Source organism: Denticeps clupeoides, chromosome 3 (genome assembly GCF_900700375.1).
Source record: "Denticeps clupeoides chromosome 3, fDenClu1.1, whole genome shotgun sequence".
NCBI classification, from domain to species: domain Eukaryota; kingdom Metazoa; phylum Chordata; class Actinopteri; order Clupeiformes; family Denticipitidae; genus Denticeps; species Denticeps clupeoides.
In genome coordinates this window covers 31619162-31639352 of record NC_041709.1, presented here as the reverse complement: position 1 = coordinate 31639352, position 20191 = coordinate 31619162, and the positions used below count along the sequence as shown (strand labels likewise).

The window sequence follows — 20191 nt, the reverse complement described above, 5'->3', positions numbered from 1 at the left end:
GAGCAGAATTTGAAGGTGTTTAATGCTGCAAGTGTATTGTTGTTGAGTTTAACAGTGTTCTGGTGATGTCAGTGCATTGAGAGCATTGAGAGCTCAGACTGCTTGGGGGAAGAAGCTCTTGCAGTGCCTGGCAGTTACAGTTCTGATGCTGCGGATCTGTCTGCCAGACAACAGGAGGAAGAACAGGGCATGGAGGGGTGGTGAGAGTCCTTCCTAATGTTGCAAGCTTGATGGATAAGATCTTTCTCGTAGAGCTGAGAGATGGGTGGAAGTGGAACCCCGATGATGCGCTCTGCTGCCTTCACTAGCCGCTGCAGGGCCTTAGGCTCAGCAACAGTGCAGTTTCTGTACCAGACTTTTCTTTAAAGAACGCATACATAATATCTGGGTACAGGAGCATCCCCAAATATCGTGGTGTAGAGCGTTCCCAGAAGTCATGGTGAAGAGCGTCTTAAGAAGTCGTGGTGAGGAGGGTGTCCTGAAGTCATGTGTCATGGCTGACAGCGCACCACCTGACCACCAGGGGTCGCACGGTCGTCCCAGGAGAGGTTGGGGGTCAAACACCAGTTTAAAATAAACCCCGGCCCCATGGTTACACTGCCTGGTCCTTGTCAGGTTTCCATCCCTACTGCTAGCCTTCTTTTCCACATACCTTGCCTTGCTTGTTCCTTGTTGACGACTGCATGCCCCACACGACTTACCGGATTATCCGAATGTTGACCCGAATGTTGCCAGTCCTCCACGCCGCCCCCGACCACGAGACTGTCTTGCCCTCTGGCACATGACCCACTGAGGTGAATGACCCATGCCGGCCCGACTTCTCCAGCCAGTCGCCTTCCAATACTCCCACTCCTCGGTGACTCCTGCACCCTCGGCCTCCCCGGGCACGTGGCTTCCCCCCCAAGCCCAGATCCCTGTGACACACCTGGTCTGGTCCTTCCACGCCAGCTCCACCGCCACAACATTTATGGCCCACAGGTTTGCCCTCGGTTCTGCAGCGTGATATTGTGGTGAGGAGTGTCCCCAGAATTCGTGGTGCGAATACTTATGGATTTTTTTGCCCGTTCATGTAATTTTACAGTCTATAATCTTTGTGGGGGATTTTTTTGTGCATTGATCAAACCCTAAATAGGATTTAGATTTGTATAAAACATTTTCTTAGTGTAAAATATATTCTGTGATGCTGTGAATCTGAAGTTCAGAGGTCATCTGACAGGGACTGCCACCAAAAACCTTCTACTCAGTAACCAGCTGCATTCAGGGGAACAAGACAGTCTTCCATACAGAAAATCCCATAATGATCATGAGTAACATTTTTACCCCCACTGCACTATGGTTAAGTCACCAGCACAACGTCCTCAAATCTGGCCTCCATGGTTTTCAGAGCTTTTATATTATCTAATGGAGGCATGAGAGTAGGTTACAGAAGACCTCTATGTGTGTAAAGTAGCTCCTCAAACATGCTCTGAGTGATCATGGACTTGGACTGCCTGCATTTGCCAATGCCGCTGAGCTGCATAGTCTGCAGGGTTATCTGTCATTTCACATCACATCAGTCTTTAGCTATGTGTATTACTGAGTGTGTGTGTGTGTGTGTGTGTGTGTGTTTGTGTGTGTCTATGTATGTAATAATTTTTTAACTTCCTCCTGTATTTCCCCGAAATACAAAACCTGTATGCTGAGTAATAAAGAGTTTTTTTTTATCGAATCCTTTTTTAATAATCCAAAATTAATGTACACAATCTGGTCATCAGGGGCACAAACAGTGGAACCTAGAACTGTGACAGATACATTATGTACATAAAATCTGCAAGCAGATATAATGTATCTGTATCTATCTTTGATGATTTCATCCATCGTCAATTAAATGAAACCGAAGTGATTGTCATTAACAGCAGCACAGCACATGGTGACACAACGAAATGTGTCCTCTGTGTGTCCATCACCCTTGGTAAGCAGTGGGCAGCCATGACAGGCGCCCGGGGAGCAGTGTGTGGGGGGACGGTACTTTGCTCAGTGGCCCCTGGGCGGATCGGGATTCAAACCGGCAACCTTCTGATTACGGAGCCGCTTCTTTAATCGCTATAGGCCACCACTGCCCCATGAAATGTGTAATCTTATAAAATACAATAGTAGTAAGTAGTAAGATACACCAGTATCTACACTTGTACTTGAGAGAAGAATCTGTGCTTGCAAGATACACGTTGGCACGTTGTCATATTTCATTTGAAGATCGGCACATCCCCTCTCTTAAACCCTAACGAAGTGACGGCTTCTGCTCATCTCCGTGTCTGCAGTACACGTCGTATTTCAGCTTGGCTCCTAGTCTGGTTCCTGCTAGTCTCCTGGTGAACTCCTCGTCCATCTGCCGGCTCTGGGCCTCGGTGAAGTGGTTCTTCCAGTCGCCCACCTCACCTGCTCAACACGGCAGCAGTGGGTCATACAACCAAACAGAACAATTTCACATAAGTGTCCTCCCTGTGTCCTCCATGTTTTTGTCATTGTAATAGACAGCAAGCACAGTACACGGCGCAGGGAGCAGTGAAGGCAGGGAAAGTGAAATTGTCATTGTGAAACACAGAACAACACATGGTGCACACAAAGAAATATGTCCTCTGCATTTGACCCGTCACCCTTGGTGAGAAGTGGGCAGCCATGAAAGGACAGGGCTTTGCTCAGTGGCACCTTGGTGGCTCGAGATTTGGACCGGCAACCTTCCGATTACAGGGTCCACTTCTGCTAGGCTACAACTGCCCACATAATATCATTTATAAATAATAAGAACCACGCTGAAGCAGAAAAGTGAATGTCCTACAGTGACATTCGAGAAATGACATTGACATTCGAGCAACCCACCTTTACGGAAAATAACCTTTCCAAAATCCCCGTGGGTTTTATGGGCATGTCTGCTCATTGCACTGAAGGTGCCCTCTGCTGCAATGGCCCGGATCTGCTCCTCCATGAGGGGGAGGCCGAAGAACTGCGAGACCTGCCTGATGCCTTCAGCCAGATCCTGCAGGTTGGAATGTGTGTGTGAGCTGACTGTGTGTTCTAGCGTGCTTTGTTGCGTGTGTTTTGGTATGGCAAACCTCTTTCAGGTCTTCATATGTGATCATTTTCACATTTGGCTCATCCAAAAGCTTCTCACAAGCTAAGGCATAATCGAAGTAGGAGCCATAAAGCACTGGTGAACATACGGAAGGAGGTCAGTCCACAACACGTCTTCTGTGTAACTGTTAGTCAGTGGATTCCTCACAACAAAACATAACCTCGTTCTGCAGTAATTTTATTCACATTTTCAGTTTGTCCCAGTTGAACCTCATTTCAGCAAACCATTCTCAGTTAATAATGTATACGATTCAAAGTAAGTCCCTCGTCTGACCTCTATGTCAAAATTGATGCGAGTATTTTTTAAGTATATAGGACAATATATAATTCTCTATATATATGTTCTTATGCATTGTCGTCTTTGTTAGTTTTTTTTTTTGCTGAAACTTTTTACCTTCCCCAGTCATGAATTCAGATAAGAATTTGTCCCAGCTGGTTTTGGGCAGCACTGGATTGCTGTTCATGAAGTGGTAGAAGGACACCGCCGTATCTTTGGGGTTCCTGAACACCACCAGCATCTAAAAAACAGTGTTGCAACTTAGGTGCGACTTCAATGCGCAGTGAAATTGTAAAAAAAAGGAGCTTCTTAATCAGTTCACGAATGCTCTGACCTTTGATTTCTTTTCTCTGAAGGAGGCTGGCATGTTCTCTGGAAGTAAATGTGTCCCCATGAACCTTGGCGAGGGCTCCTGTGCCAGTTCCTGGCATAACATCATAAAGGAAGGAGAGAATTGTTGATTTACACGACACTACGGTACGGCTGCTTTAGCATGGATGCCAGTAATGGTCATGTTTCTCACCACACTAAGTAGCATGTGCTTATTTCCCTGCACAAAATGCATTCTGTGTCACAAAATTAATTATATAATGACGGAATCAACGTACACTTTTTGTTGTGCTTTGTCCACAGAAAATGAAACACATTTGGCTCACCTTATTTCTCACCCGATTCACTTTGTGACATGCATTCTGATATTCTGTCCATTAAACAGATTTCATGGATAAACTGATATTTTTTCAAATAACTAATTTCCTGTCTTTCACACACCACAGCCTTCTGTCCTTAAAACGATGGGCGCTGTTGTCAGTCTGGTACACAAAATGCATTTTCTCTATGTTTTGTGGACCAGAATGCATTTTGCAGAAATGAGCACTTGGGGCCCCATATCCTAATTCCATTTCGAATTTTCAACTTCTGCTCAATAAAAATTGAGCCAGGAGTGAAGGCGTGAAACCTCTATAGCCGATCACAGATATTTGAATCATTTCTCTGTTGCACTGCTGTGCATGAGGGCACGAGACACACCTTTTGTCTGTCTGGGGAAAGGAACTCGATGTGGGGGGGCAAGCCTGTGAATTCCTTTCCAGAAACTGCCTTTATCATTTGGCGTACAACACCTATCATCCAGTTGAACCCTGTAGGAAAGAAACAACAACGTGAAAAACGCTTTTACTTTTGAAGAACCCCCTTTACATGACATTGCATACATTAACCACTTAACAATACATACATAGAACAAAATGCCACTCCTGTCATATGATTATAGAATTAGATCCCTGACAAAACACAATCATATCCGATACGAAGTTAATAGTTTAGATTGAATTGTATGTGAATATCAGTACGATGGCCCAGAATGGTCTAAACAAATGTAAAGGCCGCAACACAAATGCAAAAGCCACAACAGAAGTTACGCACCCCGGATGTTACGAACACTGCATTCATGTATCAAATATCATATATTGCACGTAATATTTGATTTATGAATGCAGTGCCTAAGTCAAGTCAAGATATTTATTTTCAAGACTACCATATAAACAGTATACAGTGCCTCGAAATACTGTTTCACCGCAAGCCCCCCATTGTGCATTTTTAAGAATATCAAAATATATTCTCAGGAATTTATTTTGTCCATTATCCCTTACCCAAACACATCACAGTGAATAACATTGCTCATTATGACATGCATTAATAAATGTTTTCAGGCGTAGGACTGGCAGTAATAAATATTTTCTAGCGCAAATGTTTTCGGGGGTGTAACTTCCAGTGTGGCTGCAAAGCCTCAAAACAACTGCAAAATCTGCATCACGAATGCAAAAGCCACAACGGAAGTTATGCCCCAATGGAAATAAGACTCATTACATTACTAGAAAACATTTATTAATGCCTGTCATAATGAGCAATGTTATTCACTGAGATGTGTTAAGGGACAATGGACACTGCGTTCATATATTAAATATTATGTGCAAAATATGATATTTAACACTGTGTCTGTGGCTTATCTTGCGTAGCCTATGTTGTAAGTTACTTCCATTGTGGTTATTGCATTTGTTATGCAGCTTTTGCATTTGTGTTGCGGCATTTGCATTTCAAGTCAAGTAGTTTATTGTCATATGTATAGAGTACAATATTCCAAGCACTTACTTGAGTACCACTTACTTGAAAAACACAGCTTTCAACAGCCTGTCAAACTTGCAATTGTGGGATGATATTAATGTATATAAAAGTATATAATAATAATAATAATAATCATCATCATCATAAATAAATGAATATATAAATAATCAATTTAAATAAATCAATAAAAATCTAATAAATAAATGTCTGTGTCTAATATTTGTGTTGACCCTTCTGGGCCACTGTATTTCAATGTATTATATAATGTTAAAAAGGCAAAAACCATATGTGAGGAGATATGTCCAAATGTTTGACTGGTACTGTACAGTATATAAACACTAATGAGTATACACTACCAATACCAAACATTAAAATTAACATCATGTAACATTACTTTTGTATTTGTTATCCCAACATCATAATTTCCTACACAGTAAACAGTGAACACTGGCTAAACCTAAAAATATAGAATTAATCTGTCACACCTAATATTTTAGCATTGACATAATGTAAGTAACCAAATCAAACCTGCTGTAATCGGATTATTTACATTAAGTCAGTGCTAAAATATTAGGTGTGACAGCTTAATTCTAGATTTTTAGGTTTAGCCAGTGTTCACTGTTTACAGTGTAAATCCACAGGACCCCAATGTCCATTTCACAGAAGGATCCGGTAAATTCAGTCAAAGTAAGACAGTTTACTCATGAAACGAGCAGAATGCCTGTTACCCACCACACTTTGGATAAGCCACTAGTAAAAGGTCTTCAGGTCTGGCCTCCATGGTCCTCAGAGCCTCGAGATTTTCCACGGGACTCATGATGGTAGAGTAAAGCAAACCCCTGTATCTGTACACCTTGTCCTCATCCGTCATGTTTTTGGTTCGCTCGAGAACGGTCTGCCTCCATTCTTCGGTCTTCTTCTCCATGTCCATCTCTTAATCTGCTGCAGCTGCCGTACCACTTGAGGCGCATTCCAGGGTAGCCCATGTGTGTCTGTGTGCGTGTGTGTGTGTGTTTATTTGACTTTGTTACGTAACATGTAGTCCCTCCCAAGAAACTTTGTCTTCTGGAGCCAGCAGCTTAACCACTGTCTGAAGCCACTAGAGTATAGAATCTATGAGGAGTTGTGCATGGAAACGTTAAAACAAGCAAGATTTTTATTTATTTATTAAAAAGAAAAAGTTTTGGGAATACGATTTCCGTGACTGATGCCTAGCAGTCTCTAGAAAACAATTCTCATACAGAGAATATCACCATTTCAACATGTCATGTTCGTATTTTAAAAATATAGCTCATCTTACTGAAATGACATGCGGTGGGGGGAACCCTCTTTTTTAGACTTTGTACTAACTTTGCTAGTTTTTTCCATTATGGAGCAAAGGTTCCTTCAGTGTGGATGCTGGAATTGTTATATAACTGACTCCATATTAATTATTAAACGCAGCTTTCCACAATCCTCTGTGTATTGGTCTTGCTTTATGAACACCAGATGCTTGAGTCTTTTCATATTGCCTGGGAAATGATGGAAAATAAATCCTGTGCATGCCACAGATTCCTGTGGAGAAAACGCCCAAGGATGATGGGAAAGACAGGACCCTATCTGCAGTACACGTCGTATTTCAGCTTGGCTCCTAGTCTGGTCCCTCCTAGTCTCCTGGTGAACTCCTCGTCCATCTGCCGGCTCTGGGCCTTGGTGAAGAGGTTCTTCCAGTCGCCCACCTCACCTGTTCAACACGGCAGCTTGAAAGAGCCGCTCTTTGCTCCCAGATATGAGCGGTTCGTGCACCGATAAGTCATACCTTTCCGGAATAAAACGCTGCCGAATGAGCTGTGAGTGTCCTTGGAGACTGTGAGCATGGCTCTGAACGTGCTCTCTGCTGCAATGGTCTGGACCTCATCCTCAGTTAAGGGGAGGCCAGAGAACTGAGAGATCTGTCTAATGCTCCCAGTCAGGTCCTGCACGGGGCACAGAAATGTACAAATATAGTTTTCACCGCATAAAGTCCATGGACACATGCATGGTTTATCATAGACGTATTAAATTGTCTTAGTTTATGTGATTAAGGTCCCGTCCACATGACGTTTTTCTCTAAAACAGGGAAATTTTAATTTTTGCTTCACGCCCATCATATTTTTAAGGTTGGTTAAGGTTGGTTTTAAGTGAAATTTTCTCCCCCACATACGCTTACAGTACAGTACAGGCTAAAAGTTTTAGACACACTGTCTCATTCAATGTGTTTTTTTTTTTTTTTTTCTTGACCATTTGAAGGCATTAAAACTGTGAATGAACGCATGTGAAAGAGGTGAAATAACTGAAAGCATGTTTTATATTCTAGTTTCTTTGCTCTGATTACTGCTTTGCACACTCTTGGCATTCTCTCCATGAGCTTCAAGAGGTCGTGACCAGAAATGGTTTTCCATCAGTCTTGAAGGAGTTCCCAGAGGTGTTTAGCACTTGTTGGGGTCCAGCTTACACAAAACCATCTCGATTTGGTTCAGGTCCGGTGACTGTGGAGGCCAGGTCTCCACTTTTTGTTAAGTACATAACTCCACATGTGTTCATTCATAGTTTTGATGCCTTCAGTGAGAATCTACCAACGTAAATGGTCATGAAAATAAAGAAAACACATTGTGTTAGCCCATAACCTGACCTATAACCACAAATGCATCATAAAATGGTTGTGCTGCTGGTCCTCACAAATCAAATACAAGAAATGTTCTGTACGCTGAACTTTTTGCCTGAAAATAGAAGGCTGCCACGCTATTCTTGTTTTGTGGTTGTGTTTACTGGTAACCTTTATGCGTGTGTGATTCTCCATGGTTCCAGTTTCCTGTTAGATTTCAAAGCAGAATTACAGCGGCACCTACAGGTGAGTGGCATTTTGGGCCATCCCTGTGTGGATAACGACATGTCAGAAAAATACGTTTTGTTTTTTTTTTAATCGACAACCTGTTTTAGAAAAAAAAAAATTATTGTGTGGATGGGGCTGAAAAACTGATTCTCTTGTTTCTCACTGCCTCTTGGATTTACCCCGCCCCGTACCCCGACGTGGACTTCCCGGTTCGAACCCTGTGTGTTTTAGACTTCCTGTTTGACTGTCTGACCTACACTCAGACCTACACTTTCTCCTGTAACACCCACCCTTCCATAAAACCCGGATTCAGCTCATCACGCTTGCCTGTAACTGCACACTCCCACCCTGACATTTGTGCATGTATGCGTGTGTGGGGGGTTTCTATACCTCTTTCAGCTCTTCATAAGTTATCACCATTGTGTTTGGTTCATGGATGATCTTCTCACATGCTGTAGCATGGTCAAAATACGATCCGAAGGGCACTGTTCAGCAGCACAGGAACAAAATATGAGAGTTCTTTACAGATGCAACATTGTCTTAGAAGTGTATTGCAAGCTCTTTTCACTAAAAACACATATTGAACTGGTCTGAAATAGAAAAAAAATCTCACAGGAACACCGTTTCACACTCCAGTCCAGGTCAGAGCAAATAGACAGACTGGGTCAAAGGTGTCGCTGTAAACAGTGATTTCATAACCTTCAAACAAAAATATGATACTTTGCTTTCAGGCTCAGGCCCCAATGAGCAATTCCACTGTAAAATACTGTCCTACTCTACAAACACAGCCGCAAAAATGAATATTAATGCTAAAGATTCTTCAACTGCCAGCTCTGATGGGAATGGTGCATTGTCAGATGATTACTTACATTCATTCAAGTTTGTGTACGTGAACATTGGCGTCCTACCTTGTCGAACATGGTTACCACTTCCCATGCACTTAGCGTGACATGTGAACAGAATCTGTCTTGTTCTCTCAAATGTGAGTAATTGTGATTTTTTTTTTTTTACCCCCTCTGAGAGAGCACAAGCGTTGGCCACAGATGTACTCTTACTAGCACAGCAAGACTGGCTCAGGCATGTCTAGCATGGCCAGTACGGTCAGAATTATGGAAAGATGACTGAAGCAAAGTGACCCGGTTGGGCAGTTTTGAATTTTGTCCTTCTCTGTGTTGGGGTGGTCATTCTTTGTATACATTGTGCACTTCCACCCTCATTATTTCAGACCATTTCGAACTGAAAATCTTACTCCAGCCAGCTGACGAAACCTGGCAGCCCTGTTGGTGTGTTCACAACAAACTCACTCACTCTCCATTTAATCCTAATCTGAGCCGCTCACACACACATAACTACAGGAAATGTAGAGTCACCTGCTGGAGGTGTGAAGCCCACAACTGTTTATGTAAATTGTTATGTGCCATTATGATCTGTTTCAAGTAACCGTGTCTGCATACCACTGTATGGTTAAAACAAAGGGCATTAGCAAATGAAATTGCTAGGATTTCAGTACGCAGCATGTAGACCAACAGCTAATAACTAGCCAACATGGTGTCTCATTTGCATCATTTAGTGTAAGACAAATTATGAAAATCTAAATGAGACAACATTGGTCATTTATTGCAGGACTGTGGATTAGTCTTCCACTAACCAATCAATAAAAAAAGCCTAGTGATCAAAAGTTAATACTCTTGGGTTAACAACGTATGCTAGTTTTCTTTGTTAGCTAATATTAAAGTGCTAGTTATAGCCAGCTAGCCAACTGCGAATAACATGTTTTAGAATGCATGGCACACAGTCATCGCCTGGGGCCAAAAAAATACGAACGTGAACTCCACAACCTTCACCAGTAACAAAGTCACTGAAGAATTTGTCCCAGGACTCAGTTTTGGGCAGCGCCGGGTTGTTCTCCATGAAGTGGTAGAAAGAGACAGCCGTGTCTTTGGGGTTTCTGATTAATATCAGCGTCTGAAAGGAAATGTATTGCTTCTCAGTGTGTAGACAGAACATAAATCTTAAACAGAACAGAAATCGAGTACAATGTACCTTTGTTTTCTTCTCTTTGAAAGACTGGGGTATTTTGTCTGGATGCAAGTGTGTTCCGATGAGCCTTGGTGAGGGTTCTTGTGCCAACATCTAGCCAAAAAAACCCCAAAACTAAACATAATTTATTTTCCATAATTCTGTCACCACTTATAAAGCAAGACAGGTTATATACTTACAGGATGCCACCATACAATACTAAACACTCTTTATTATTTACCAGCAGCAACACACACACACACACACACACACACACAGTAACACACCCTCTGCATGTCTGGGGAGGAAAACTCCATTTGTGGGGGCGTGTCAGGTGGGAATGCCTTTCCCGAAACGCTCTTCATTATTTTGCGAAGGACTGCCACCATCCAGTTGAAACCTAAAAAAAAAAAAAAAAAAAAAGTCAAAAGAAAAGCAAAATTTCAGGCAATAAAAAACTTTTATGCATTTCTATGTTTGCATTTCAGTTTTAGGAAACATGCAGGAAATGTTGGTTACAATACACCATAAGGGTCATCATCTGCTCAGCAACCCACCACATTTTGGAAAGGACATCAGCAGGATGTCCTCAGATCTGGCCTCCGTTGCCTTAAGAGCCTCCAGGTTCTCAGCAGGACACAAAACGCTGGGGTAGAGAACACCGGCGTGTCTGTAGAGCTTTTCTTCGTCCCGCATGGTCCGGGCGAGCTCCATTTTGCTCTGCCTCCATGTGGGACAGCCACCGTGCTGCGCTGCTGACAGGCTCATTCCCAGATTCCCTCATTAACAGCCACTGCTGTTTTCCTTTCTCTGTGGATTCGTGTGTGGGTGGGGGCGCTCCTGCCCCACCCTATTCGTGTGATAGGACGGACTTTGGCACGCCCCCACGGGGCGGGGCTAGCGAGCAGCTGCAGCGGCCAGCAGAACTTTGTACAGCGTGCCGGATATGTGTGTGTTTATGTGTTGTCATCACAAACGTAAGAAAATGGCTTTTGAGTAAAGATGAGGCCAAATTGTTGACTTCCTGTAAACATTGATTTTGGTAACTGAGGTTTGATTTCGGCAGCTCGTCTTGCATATTTGTTGCAAAGCTTTGGTGCCTCAAAGCTCGGAAAATTGTGCGTGCATTTAAATGAGAGATTTAGCCAGCAATTTTTTAGGAAATATCTTTATTAAAACATGTTTCATCTTTCTAAATCATCCGAATATGAAATCTACGAATGTCAGTACAGCTCTGAGCAGCTGCCTATCTGCAGTACACGTCGTATTTCAGCTTGGCTCCTAGTCTGGTCCCTGCTAGTCTCCTGGTGAACTCCTCGTCCATCTGCCGGCTCTGGGCCTCGGTGAAATGGTTCTTCCAGTCGCCCACCTCACCTGCTCAACACAGATAGACATTTGGTGGAGACAAAATCTTTTGGGGGTAAAACATTAAAACATTGCAAACTGCAAGAAACTGAAGGCCATTCATCAGAAAATGCCGACCTTTCCGGAAGAAGACACTGCCAAACTTTCCGTGGGTGTTCTTGGAATTCTCACTCATAGCTGTGAAGGTGCTCTTGTCTGCAATGGCCTGAACCTGCTCCTCTGTGATGGTGAGGCCAAAGAACTTGGAGATCTGCCTGATGCCTTCACTCAAGTCCTGCAGAGAAAATGCAAATGTGTGTGTGTGTGTCTGAGAGTCTAAACTGCTCAGAATACAGAGACTTTCCCTCTTTGACTTTAGGGTGACACTCTTACCTCCTTCAGCTCTTCATACGTGATGATTTTCACGTTTGGATCGTCTATGAGCTTATCCCAGGCCACGGCATGATCGAAGTAAGATCCCCAGGCCACTGTTGAACAACACAGCAGACACCGTCATGATCCGGACATTTCCTGGTACTCCAGACCACGGTGGCCTCATAGGAAAGTTACGTATCATTATCAATATTATTACAACTTTATTAAGCTCATAGGCTTTATTAAGCAGGAAAATTCATGTGGGTTTGTTCCTTTCATATTACGATACATTAATACCAACTAGTTTTTACAATAGTGGAATGTTACACGTTTTTCTTCCTCCACTTTTGCCGCCCACTGAAATGATGGCGCCCTTAGCATTTGCCTTTGTTGCCTGTGCTACAGGTCGGCTCTGGTTTGGTTGTTATCATTTGGTCTTATCAGTATAAATGTATCCTAGCCGTGCCACGCCCTTGTTCTGGCATTTGCATTTTACTCCTGTTTCTGACATCTGTGTGAAGGTCTCTGTACCCTGTTCAGTTATAAAATAACGTGACATGCGTTCCTACTATGACACATGTTCTCCCATCACAGAAACAGAGAGTTCTTCTCACCATCTCCTGACATGAAGTTCGAGAAGAAGTTGTCCCATGTCACTTTGGACAGCACCGGGTTCTTGTTCATGAAGTGGAAATAGGAGACGACAGTATCTTTAGGGTTCCTGAACACCACCAGCATCTGCAGGGATAAAGGGAAAAGAGTGTCATCTCATGTCATCAAAAATGGCCGAGTCCCTTCCCATCCACAATAGTAGCTACAGGAACGACTCTGCCTAATTTCTCCATTATTTAAAAACCTGCACACTGGATATGGGCTGGACAAGGGTGTCTGCCAAATGAAAATGTCACAAGTCTTGGGTTACCGCTGCATCTTGTGATTATCAACCAAATTAACCATATGCACATTTCAGAATTGGCACCAGAGCGGAAAAGATCTCTGACCTTCGTCTTCTTCACCATGAAGGAGGCTGGAATGGTGTCAGGGTGCAGGTGGGTTCCCAGAAATCTCGGTGAAGGCAATTGTGAAACAGTCTTTCAGGGAAAGAAGCAGAAATTTGAATGAAAACCGTGAACCTTCTAATGCCTGATATTTTTTATATATGGGCTCTCCACACGAGTCCCCATCACCTTCTGGACATCAGGACTGTGGAACTCAATGAGAGGGAGGATGTCTGAGGTTTCCTTCGTCCCAACTGATGCTGCCATGACCTTTCGCATCACACCGACCACCCATGTGAATCCTGCAATATAAAGAAAATAGGGACGCGTGTGTGGGTGTGTGTTGTCACTTCTGTTACTTCCATCGAGAAAAACGGAGAAAAGCCCCACATGACTGAATAACTGTGATTGTGTAAAAGGCACAGGGACACAGATTATGTAATTTCCTGTAACCCGATGCCAGAGTTTCCTTCTGCTCCACATTCCACACACGTACACAGTGTGTGAGGTTCTCGGTCGGCACAGAGGGAATGTGCAGAGTAAGGACATTTTACGAATCGTAAATCGTGCGTAACGCGAAGAGGTGCTCACCACACTTTGGATACGCGACCAGGACAATGTCTTCAGGTCTGGCCTGCATGCTCTTCAGACCCTCCAGGTTTTCCACGGGGCTCATGACGCTGGAGTACAGGACTCCGTCGTACCTGTAGAACTTGTCCTCATCTTTCATGTTCTTGGCCATCTCCATTTTGGTCTGGCCAGTGCGAGGTGGTCCTGCCGCTTGGCTCATTGTTGACTTTGCTCTGAACTCGGGACTCGCTGCGGCTCCTCTGTTCCCTCATCCAGAGGAGGAGCGTATTTATGTTGGACAGGGGCCAGTGTGTGTGTGTGTGTGTGTGTGTTAGTGTGTGTGTACATACGTGCTTGGCTGCAGAACAGGTTTTTGAGTGAGCAGGCCGGCTGAAGAAGGGGGCGGAGTTTCAGGCTTTTCTCTTTTGCTGAGGGAATGACTTGGCGAAAAATCCACCAATGGTGGAGAGCTGGACTCACGCACGTGGGAGTGATGGCGGTTTCCACTCACTTCATTCTTAACTCAGCAACTGGAGATCACAGGCTCTCGCTCGGACAAGCAGTCATGTGGCCCTGTAGCATCCTTCAGTCTCAAAGCTGCTTTCACTGCTGGGCTACCTACAATCAGCGCAAATTCTATACACACAGATTGTAAAAAGGAGGCAATAACAAGTACTAGCCCTATTATCATGATCTTTAAATAGCCATGAGGAAGGAATTTATCCATATTCAATAAATCAATCAATCTTTATTTATATAGCACATTTTAACATTAGCAGATTGACAAAGTTGCAGAATGAAACATCAGAAAGTACAGTTGCCATGACCCAACTTTCAGACATTTAACATCCGAGGTTGACCAAAGTACTTCACAGAATTAAGAATAAACTAAAGGCAAACACAGACTTAAAGAAATAACACATTAAAACTAAAATATTTTAACTGGGGGGAAAAAGGAGATAAAAGCTAAAGAGAAACCTAGTTACAAATAGATACAATAATTAAATTGTACAATGCATTTACGTGCAAAATGCCACCCAAAATAGGTAGATCTAAACATCAATTTTAACAGAGGCGGTGAGGCTACGACGCTCATTTTATTCATTTAAATTAAAAACAAGGCATTTTAACTCAAAAATTCTGACTCAAAATCGGAGACACAATGGTACATTGGACGGTGACATGACATATCAGGGATACATTTAGAAACTATTATTGCCAGATCACTTGTAAATGTTTTAACTGCTACATTGTTCAGAATTCAGACTTTCTCTCTTGTGAGAAAAATGCAGGCAGTGTGTAAACTCACTTATTTAATGTCAAAAACACATCCTGATCAGATAACAGACCAGAACAAAAATAGTGGTGGTGTAGGTTTTTTTACTCTTTATATAGACTATTTCCTTCAAAAAGGTTTTTTTTTTCTTTAACTCGTTTAATTTTTACTGGCTATGATGTGAATGAGTTATGGTTATTATATAATGTAAGCACTCTCAGTGTGTACAGAGTAATATTTCTTCTGCTTTGTATTTAGACACACCCCTTTTCAGATTCATGTAGCGCTGTGTAGGAAAACTATGTGGCATATCTGCATTCGTTGACTTTTCACTTGAGCCACTTCTTTTCCTAACACGAACTTTGTGTAATGGTGACTGCACAAAATTGTACCTTTACTGAGTCATGCTGATTCAAATGAATTTCGTTTGGGTAAACTTCTACAAAGACGTGACTATAAATGTTGTCAGACTCATTAAAATGTCAGTTTTTCTACTTATGTATTTCTATGCTCTGTTATGGTTTTTGCTCATTACCTTTCCTACAGTGTGCGTCTACCACTGAGAGACATTGACACTCGTTGGAGGAGCTCTGGACCCAAAGGGACGTTGACTTCCCAAACATTTTACTCTGCCCTACTCTGATGTGTCTCTGCACTGCCCAGTCCATTCAAACCTGCTCTGATTCATATGGTCGCTTTCTGACCCCAGGATTTCTTCCATTTTTCCTCCATGAGAGATTGTAGGGGGTGGACGGTAGGGCCCATTGAGACATGTGGTTGCATGTGATTTTGGGCTCCTTAAGAAACTAATGTCGTCGGTACCGGCAGGTGTCAGTTCCGCCCCTGGCCGCTAGATGTCAGTGTTGCAGAACTTGAACGGCGTGCGGCGACGCCGGCGTCCAGTGAGTAAATCCGACTTATGGCTGAGTTACCGCAGAGTTACATCATAACACTCAGGCTACGGAAACTATGACGTTCCCGTCCATTTAGTTTCATCAGCCGCGGCCTTTCGTGACTGAAAGCACGCCAGAGAGCGGTCGGAAGACATTGTCATGCAAATTGCGTCGCGTTGCATTACGTGAAGTCCGCGCAATGTTGATCTAGAGAGGAAAGTTTATTGTTGTATGGGTCAAGTGTAGAGTAAAGTAATGTCAGCTTCATTCGTGAAGTGTCAAAAGCGACCAAAATATTGCCACAAACAATGCTGCTGGCACCCTGATTGCTCAGGGACATCCTTTTCAAGGATGTCACCTTTTCAACCCCAGTCCAAAGCAAGAACATTTTAGTAAGACATTATACTTCCGTGTATTTCCTGTCGCTGATTTAAAATATGCAAATTTACTTAAGCTTTGGTGTTTGGTGCTTTTGGTGAAAGTGGCCCTGTTGCATTCATACAAGACACTTGCTGCACTTATGATTTTACATTTTCTATATGTCTGACATCAGAGTAGGCGTCTCACTCCTTCTATACAGTAACCACGTAAGTTTGGTTGAAAAGTTCTGTGGGCAAGAGTTTGACGTGGCTGTAAAACTTGGAGCCGAATGAGCCCAATGTGACTGTCAAATATGAACAAAGGCCACTTCAGGTCGCACGGTTTTATTTTCCGCCACATGAAGGCAGCACAGCCACCCGTCCATTGAGTCACTGTTACAAGAGCCGTTATAACACAGGGACACAGGAGGGAAAAAAGAATGTTTTTTTGAATGACGCGGGGGCATGTCAGCAGTGGAATCCTGATCCCAGTTCTCAGGACTTCCAAGGCTGGTGGGTCAGAATGTTTTTTTAATGGCTGGGTATTCCGTTTATTTTCATAGCCTACTTCTGCTGCGCCTCCCGGGGTCGGATTGCAGCATGTGTGAAGCACTGGGCACAGGATGCAGCCAGGTGGATGGAGCAGTGGGTAAGGCCGGCCCGTGGCATGGGCAGTATGGGCAAATGCTAAGGGCGGCATCCAGCCAGGGGGCGCCACAAATGGAGGAAGAAAACTAGTTGGTGTTAATGTTTCTTACTGTGAAAAGAGCAAAGCAACACCAATTTACCTCCTTAGTGAGGCATAAAGAGAAGTAGAAAAGTCAAGTCAAATTCAAATTTTATTTGTCACATACACAGTCATACACGGTATGATATGCAGTGAAATGCTTTTAGCAACTGCTACTGACCACAGTACTGCAAATGTTGCAAGTATGCAGTGAACCAATATGCAAATATTGCAAACATAACCAAATATTGTACTTTTATGTTTTTAACATAAAATATGTGTAACAGGTACGGTGAAGGTGTGCAAATGTGTGCAGCTTGGTGGTGAGTGTGGAAGGGATTATCATGTTGAATGCTGAACTGTAGTCGGTTAAAAGCATTTTAACATAATTCCGCTTCCGAGTGTGCAGATGTCATCTGTACATCGGTTTGGACGGTAGGCAAACTGTAGTGGGTCGAGTGTGTCCGGTAGTGAAGAAATGATGGAAGTCTCTGGCCAGCCGTTCAAAACACTTCATCACTACTTTATCTGTCAACACAGGCCACCCAACTACTGGTTCAGTCCTTAGTAATCTCACGACTGGACTACTGTAACTCCCTTCTAGCTGGTCTACCACTATGTACCATCCGACCTCTACAACTAATACAAAATGCAGCAGCACGACTGATCTTCAACCTTCCCAAATTCTCCCACACCGCCCCTCTACTACGTTCCCTCCACTGGCTCCCAGTAGCTGCACACATCAGGTTCAAAATACTGATGCTGGCCTACAAAGCCAAACATGGAGTAGCACCATCCTACCTCACAGCTCTTATTACACCCCGCACTGCACCTCGTTTACTCCGAGCCTCCAGTACTGCTCGCCTGGTCCCTCCATCTCTGAAGGTAAAAGGAAAACATTCATCTAGACTCTTCTCCGTCTTGGCCCCTCGGTGGTGGAATGAACTTCCCCTCGAGGTCAGAACAGCTCAGTCACTGAGCACCTTCAAACGACAGCTCAAGACCTTCCTCTTTAAAGAATATTTAGATTAAATTGTAATTTTCTTGTTGTCGAACTTTGTGTACAGAATCTACAACAGAGTGAATAAAATAGATGTATTCATAGTTGGGGTCCTAGTGAACCGGAATTGATCTCTTCATCATGGGTAACTTGAAAGCACGTTGTAAGTCGCTCTGGATAAGGGCGTCTGCCAAATGCCGTAAATGTAAATGTACTGAGGTGAGGGATACAGGGCGGTAGTCGTTGAGGGAGGCAGGATGGGTTTTCTTTGGGACGGAACAATGATGGACTCCTTGAAGCATGTTGGGACCACCGACTGAGATAGAGAGAGGTTGAATATCTCTGTGGACACAGGTGCTAGCTGGTCTGCACAGGCTCTAAGGATTCTCCCCGAGACGCCGTCTGGTCCTTGTGTTCATTCTCGCTGATGTAATAATAATAATGACACGTAACTTTCCCATTAGGCCACCGTGCCCCAACACCCTGTCATAAGGGGAAAAGTTACCTCCCCTTTCTCATGCTTTTTTCACCCACCCCTCCCCAAAAACATTATCTCCACGGACCGTCATGGCTTCCAAACATGCAATGCATTGCAGTTAATTTATTTTTTTCTTGTAAAAAGGTGACATGACTTTCTGACTGCCAAACATGGTCCCGCCTTTCTCGTCCTCATTAGCATTTAAAGTGACACAAACCAAAAGGAACATCTGGGGAAATCTCATTGTGGATAGAAGTTGCTATAATTCTTCACCAAGGCTGAAGAATTAGGGGAAGACTAAAAACATGTTTAAAAAAAACAGCGTCAGGGGACCTTTAATTTGCAATTCGTTTATTCAGATAAAAGAATGTCTAAGACGATGCTATTCAGTTGCTTGTGAGTAGCATTGGAATTTATTGCTCATCAGTGAGGATTTGCTGTAGATATTCCTTGAAAATGGCCATGTGTAGATCCCTCATCTGGTAATGGAGGCGGGAACCAGGGCTAAAGCAGATGTTGGATGGGAAAGGGGGGTGGCTCTCCGATGGAACACACACGGTGTGGGATATGATAATAAAAATTGCATTTCTGCATATTTTGAGAAAGAGGGGGTGGGGGTGGGAATGGAAAGTAGGGTGAGGAGAAGTGAGTCACTTGCCAACTACGACGCATATTAAATCATGACCTGTCCTATTTAAGTACATTTCAAAGTCTTAAAGGCCCTCTCTGTGTTGGTGTTAAATCCGCCTGCCATGGCTGCCCACTGCTCACCAAGGGTGGTGGTTAAATACAGAGGACACATTTCAATATGTGCGCTGTGCTGCAGTGTTTCATTACTTCACTTTCACTTTCATTCCCACATTCACCAGTTCAGAATGCAAGAATTTTAGTGCTGCGAATATGCATGTATGGTTTGGTACCAAAATGTAAAACACAGATAGCAGTCCTTTCTTGTTTTTATTTACAGTGAAAAAACTGCTGGGTACATTAGCCCTATGTCTTTATAAGTTATTATGGACTATTTCTTGTAAGTATTAGCACACATCTCACAACACAGATAGACAGATCCATATATTTTATTTGTTAATGTTTATTTTGCCCTTAGATTATTCTCACTGGGTTAGTCCTGCACAGGGTTGGGTCAGCTGGATATACGGTGTGTAGGGCGGGACGCTAGCCCAACACCAGGTGCACACACACACTATTCACTCATACACCCACACTGCAGACAATTTAGAATCACGCAGTGCGCATGCCATTAGACAGTGGGAGGAAACCGGAGTACCCCGAGTCAACCCGCAACAACATGGAGGGAGCATTCCGCAAACAAGTCCGAGCCGGGGGTTATGCGACAATATAATTAGTGGGAATAATATCTGGAGTGGCATGTCATTATCCCGACAATGGCAGGGCAGTATTAGAAAGTCGGAATGTATGGATCGCATGGCTGTTTACTGGGAAACGGAGCTGCTGGTGTTGTTGCTAAGCAATGTCATCCAGGAAACAGACACTTGTCTCGTTATGTAGTCACCAGCAGAACCAGTAAAGTGCCATTTACTTTGACAGAGTCCCACAATTCCAGCACTTGGAATGCCTGCTCAGACCGGCCCTCTCCATAAATAGAAAGCAGTTGAGCAGAACCACAATCAATATAAATGGTTTGCTCGTATTAGACACGTTGGACGTTTGTGGGTCATCAGAGTGATCGATAAACATCGTCTTGCCAAAAGTTCACTTTGCACCGGTTAAAAAAAAAAAAGAAAAGAAAGAGGAACATCGGCAGCTGCTTAAAACG

At 43.3% G+C, this 20191-nt stretch overlaps 3 protein-coding genes across 4 annotated transcripts; all 3 read right to left on the bottom strand.

Moving 5' to 3' along the window:
* Nucleotides 1-1683: 1683 nt before the first annotated feature.
* On the bottom strand, nt 1684-6563 carry LOC114785818 (sulfotransferase 6B1-like). Its single transcript, XM_028972443.1, has 7 exons — nt 6239-6563; nt 4415-4524; nt 3720-3809; nt 3503-3626; nt 3090-3184; nt 2857-3013; nt 1684-2415 (listed from the first exon to the last, which is right to left on the bottom strand). Exons 1-7 carry the CDS (start codon nt 6435-6437, stop codon nt 2258-2260), a joined length of 933 nt encoding a protein of 310 aa, XP_028828276.1. The 5' UTR covers nt 6438-6563; the 3' UTR covers nt 1684-2257.
* A 92-nt stretch (nt 6564-6655) lies between these two features.
* On the bottom strand, nt 6656-11193 carry LOC114785819 (sulfotransferase 6B1-like). 2 transcript variants are annotated; one of them, XM_028972444.1, is made up of 7 exons: nt 10934-11193; nt 10664-10776; nt 10401-10490; nt 10196-10322; nt 8748-8842; nt 7305-7461; nt 6656-7229 (listed from the first exon to the last, which is right to left on the bottom strand). In XM_028972444.1, exons 1-7 carry the CDS (start codon nt 11142-11144, stop codon nt 7102-7104), a joined length of 921 nt encoding a protein of 306 aa, XP_028828277.1. In that variant the 5' UTR covers nt 11145-11193; the 3' UTR covers nt 6656-7101. The 2 variants fall into 2 exon arrangements, with proteins under 2 accessions (XP_028828277.1, XP_028828278.1); XM_028972445.1 differs by having other exon boundaries at nt 10202-10322.
* Nucleotides 11194-11528: 335 nt separating this feature from the next.
* sult6b1 (sulfotransferase family, cytosolic, 6b, member 1) lies at nt 11529-14452 on the bottom strand. Its single transcript, XM_028972453.1, has 7 exons — nt 13685-14452; nt 13283-13395; nt 13097-13186; nt 12710-12833; nt 12114-12208; nt 11859-12015; nt 11529-11750 (listed from the first exon to the last, which is right to left on the bottom strand). The coding sequence occupies exons 1-7, from the start codon at nt 13881-13883 to the stop codon at nt 11623-11625; spliced, it is 906 nt and encodes a 301-aa protein (XP_028828286.1). The 5' UTR covers nt 13884-14452; the 3' UTR covers nt 11529-11622.
* Nucleotides 14453-20191: the final 5739 nt, after the last annotated feature.

Coding starts and splice junctions, on each gene's coding strand:
- LOC114785818 (XM_028972443.1), bottom strand. CDS start 6,437: ATGGACATGGAGAAGAAGACCGAAGAATGGAGGCAGACCGTTCTCGAG. Junction 3,014..3,089: donor CATATGAAGACCTGAAAGAG/GTTTGCCATACC, acceptor TCCAACCTGCAG/GATCTGGCTGAAGGCATCAG. Junction 2,416..2,856: donor AAAGGTTATTTTCCGTAAAG/GTGGGTTGCTCG, acceptor CGTGTTGAGCAG/GTGAGGTGGGCGACTGGAAG.
- LOC114785819 (XM_028972444.1), bottom strand. CDS start 11,144: ATGAGCCTGTCAGCAGCGCAGCACGGTGGCTGTCCCACATGGAGGCAG. Junction 8,843..10,195: donor TGACTTTGTTACTGGTGAAG/GTTGTGGAGTTC, acceptor GCTGCTGAACAG/TGCCCTTCGGATCGTATTTT. Junction 7,230..7,304: donor CAGCGTTTTATTCCGGAAAG/GTATGACTTATC, acceptor CGTGTTGAACAG/GTGAGGTGGGCGACTGGAAG.
- sult6b1 (XM_028972453.1), bottom strand. CDS start 13,883: ATGAGCCAAGCGGCAGGACCACCTCGCACTGGCCAGACCAAAATGGAG. Junction 13,187..13,282: donor ACAGTCCTGATGTCCAGAAG/GTGATGGGGACT, acceptor TTTCCCTGAAAG/ACTGTTTCACAATTGCCTTC. Junction 12,209..12,709: donor GAACTTCATGTCAGGAGATG/GTGAGAAGAACT, acceptor GTTGTTCAACAG/TGGCCTGGGGATCTTACTTC.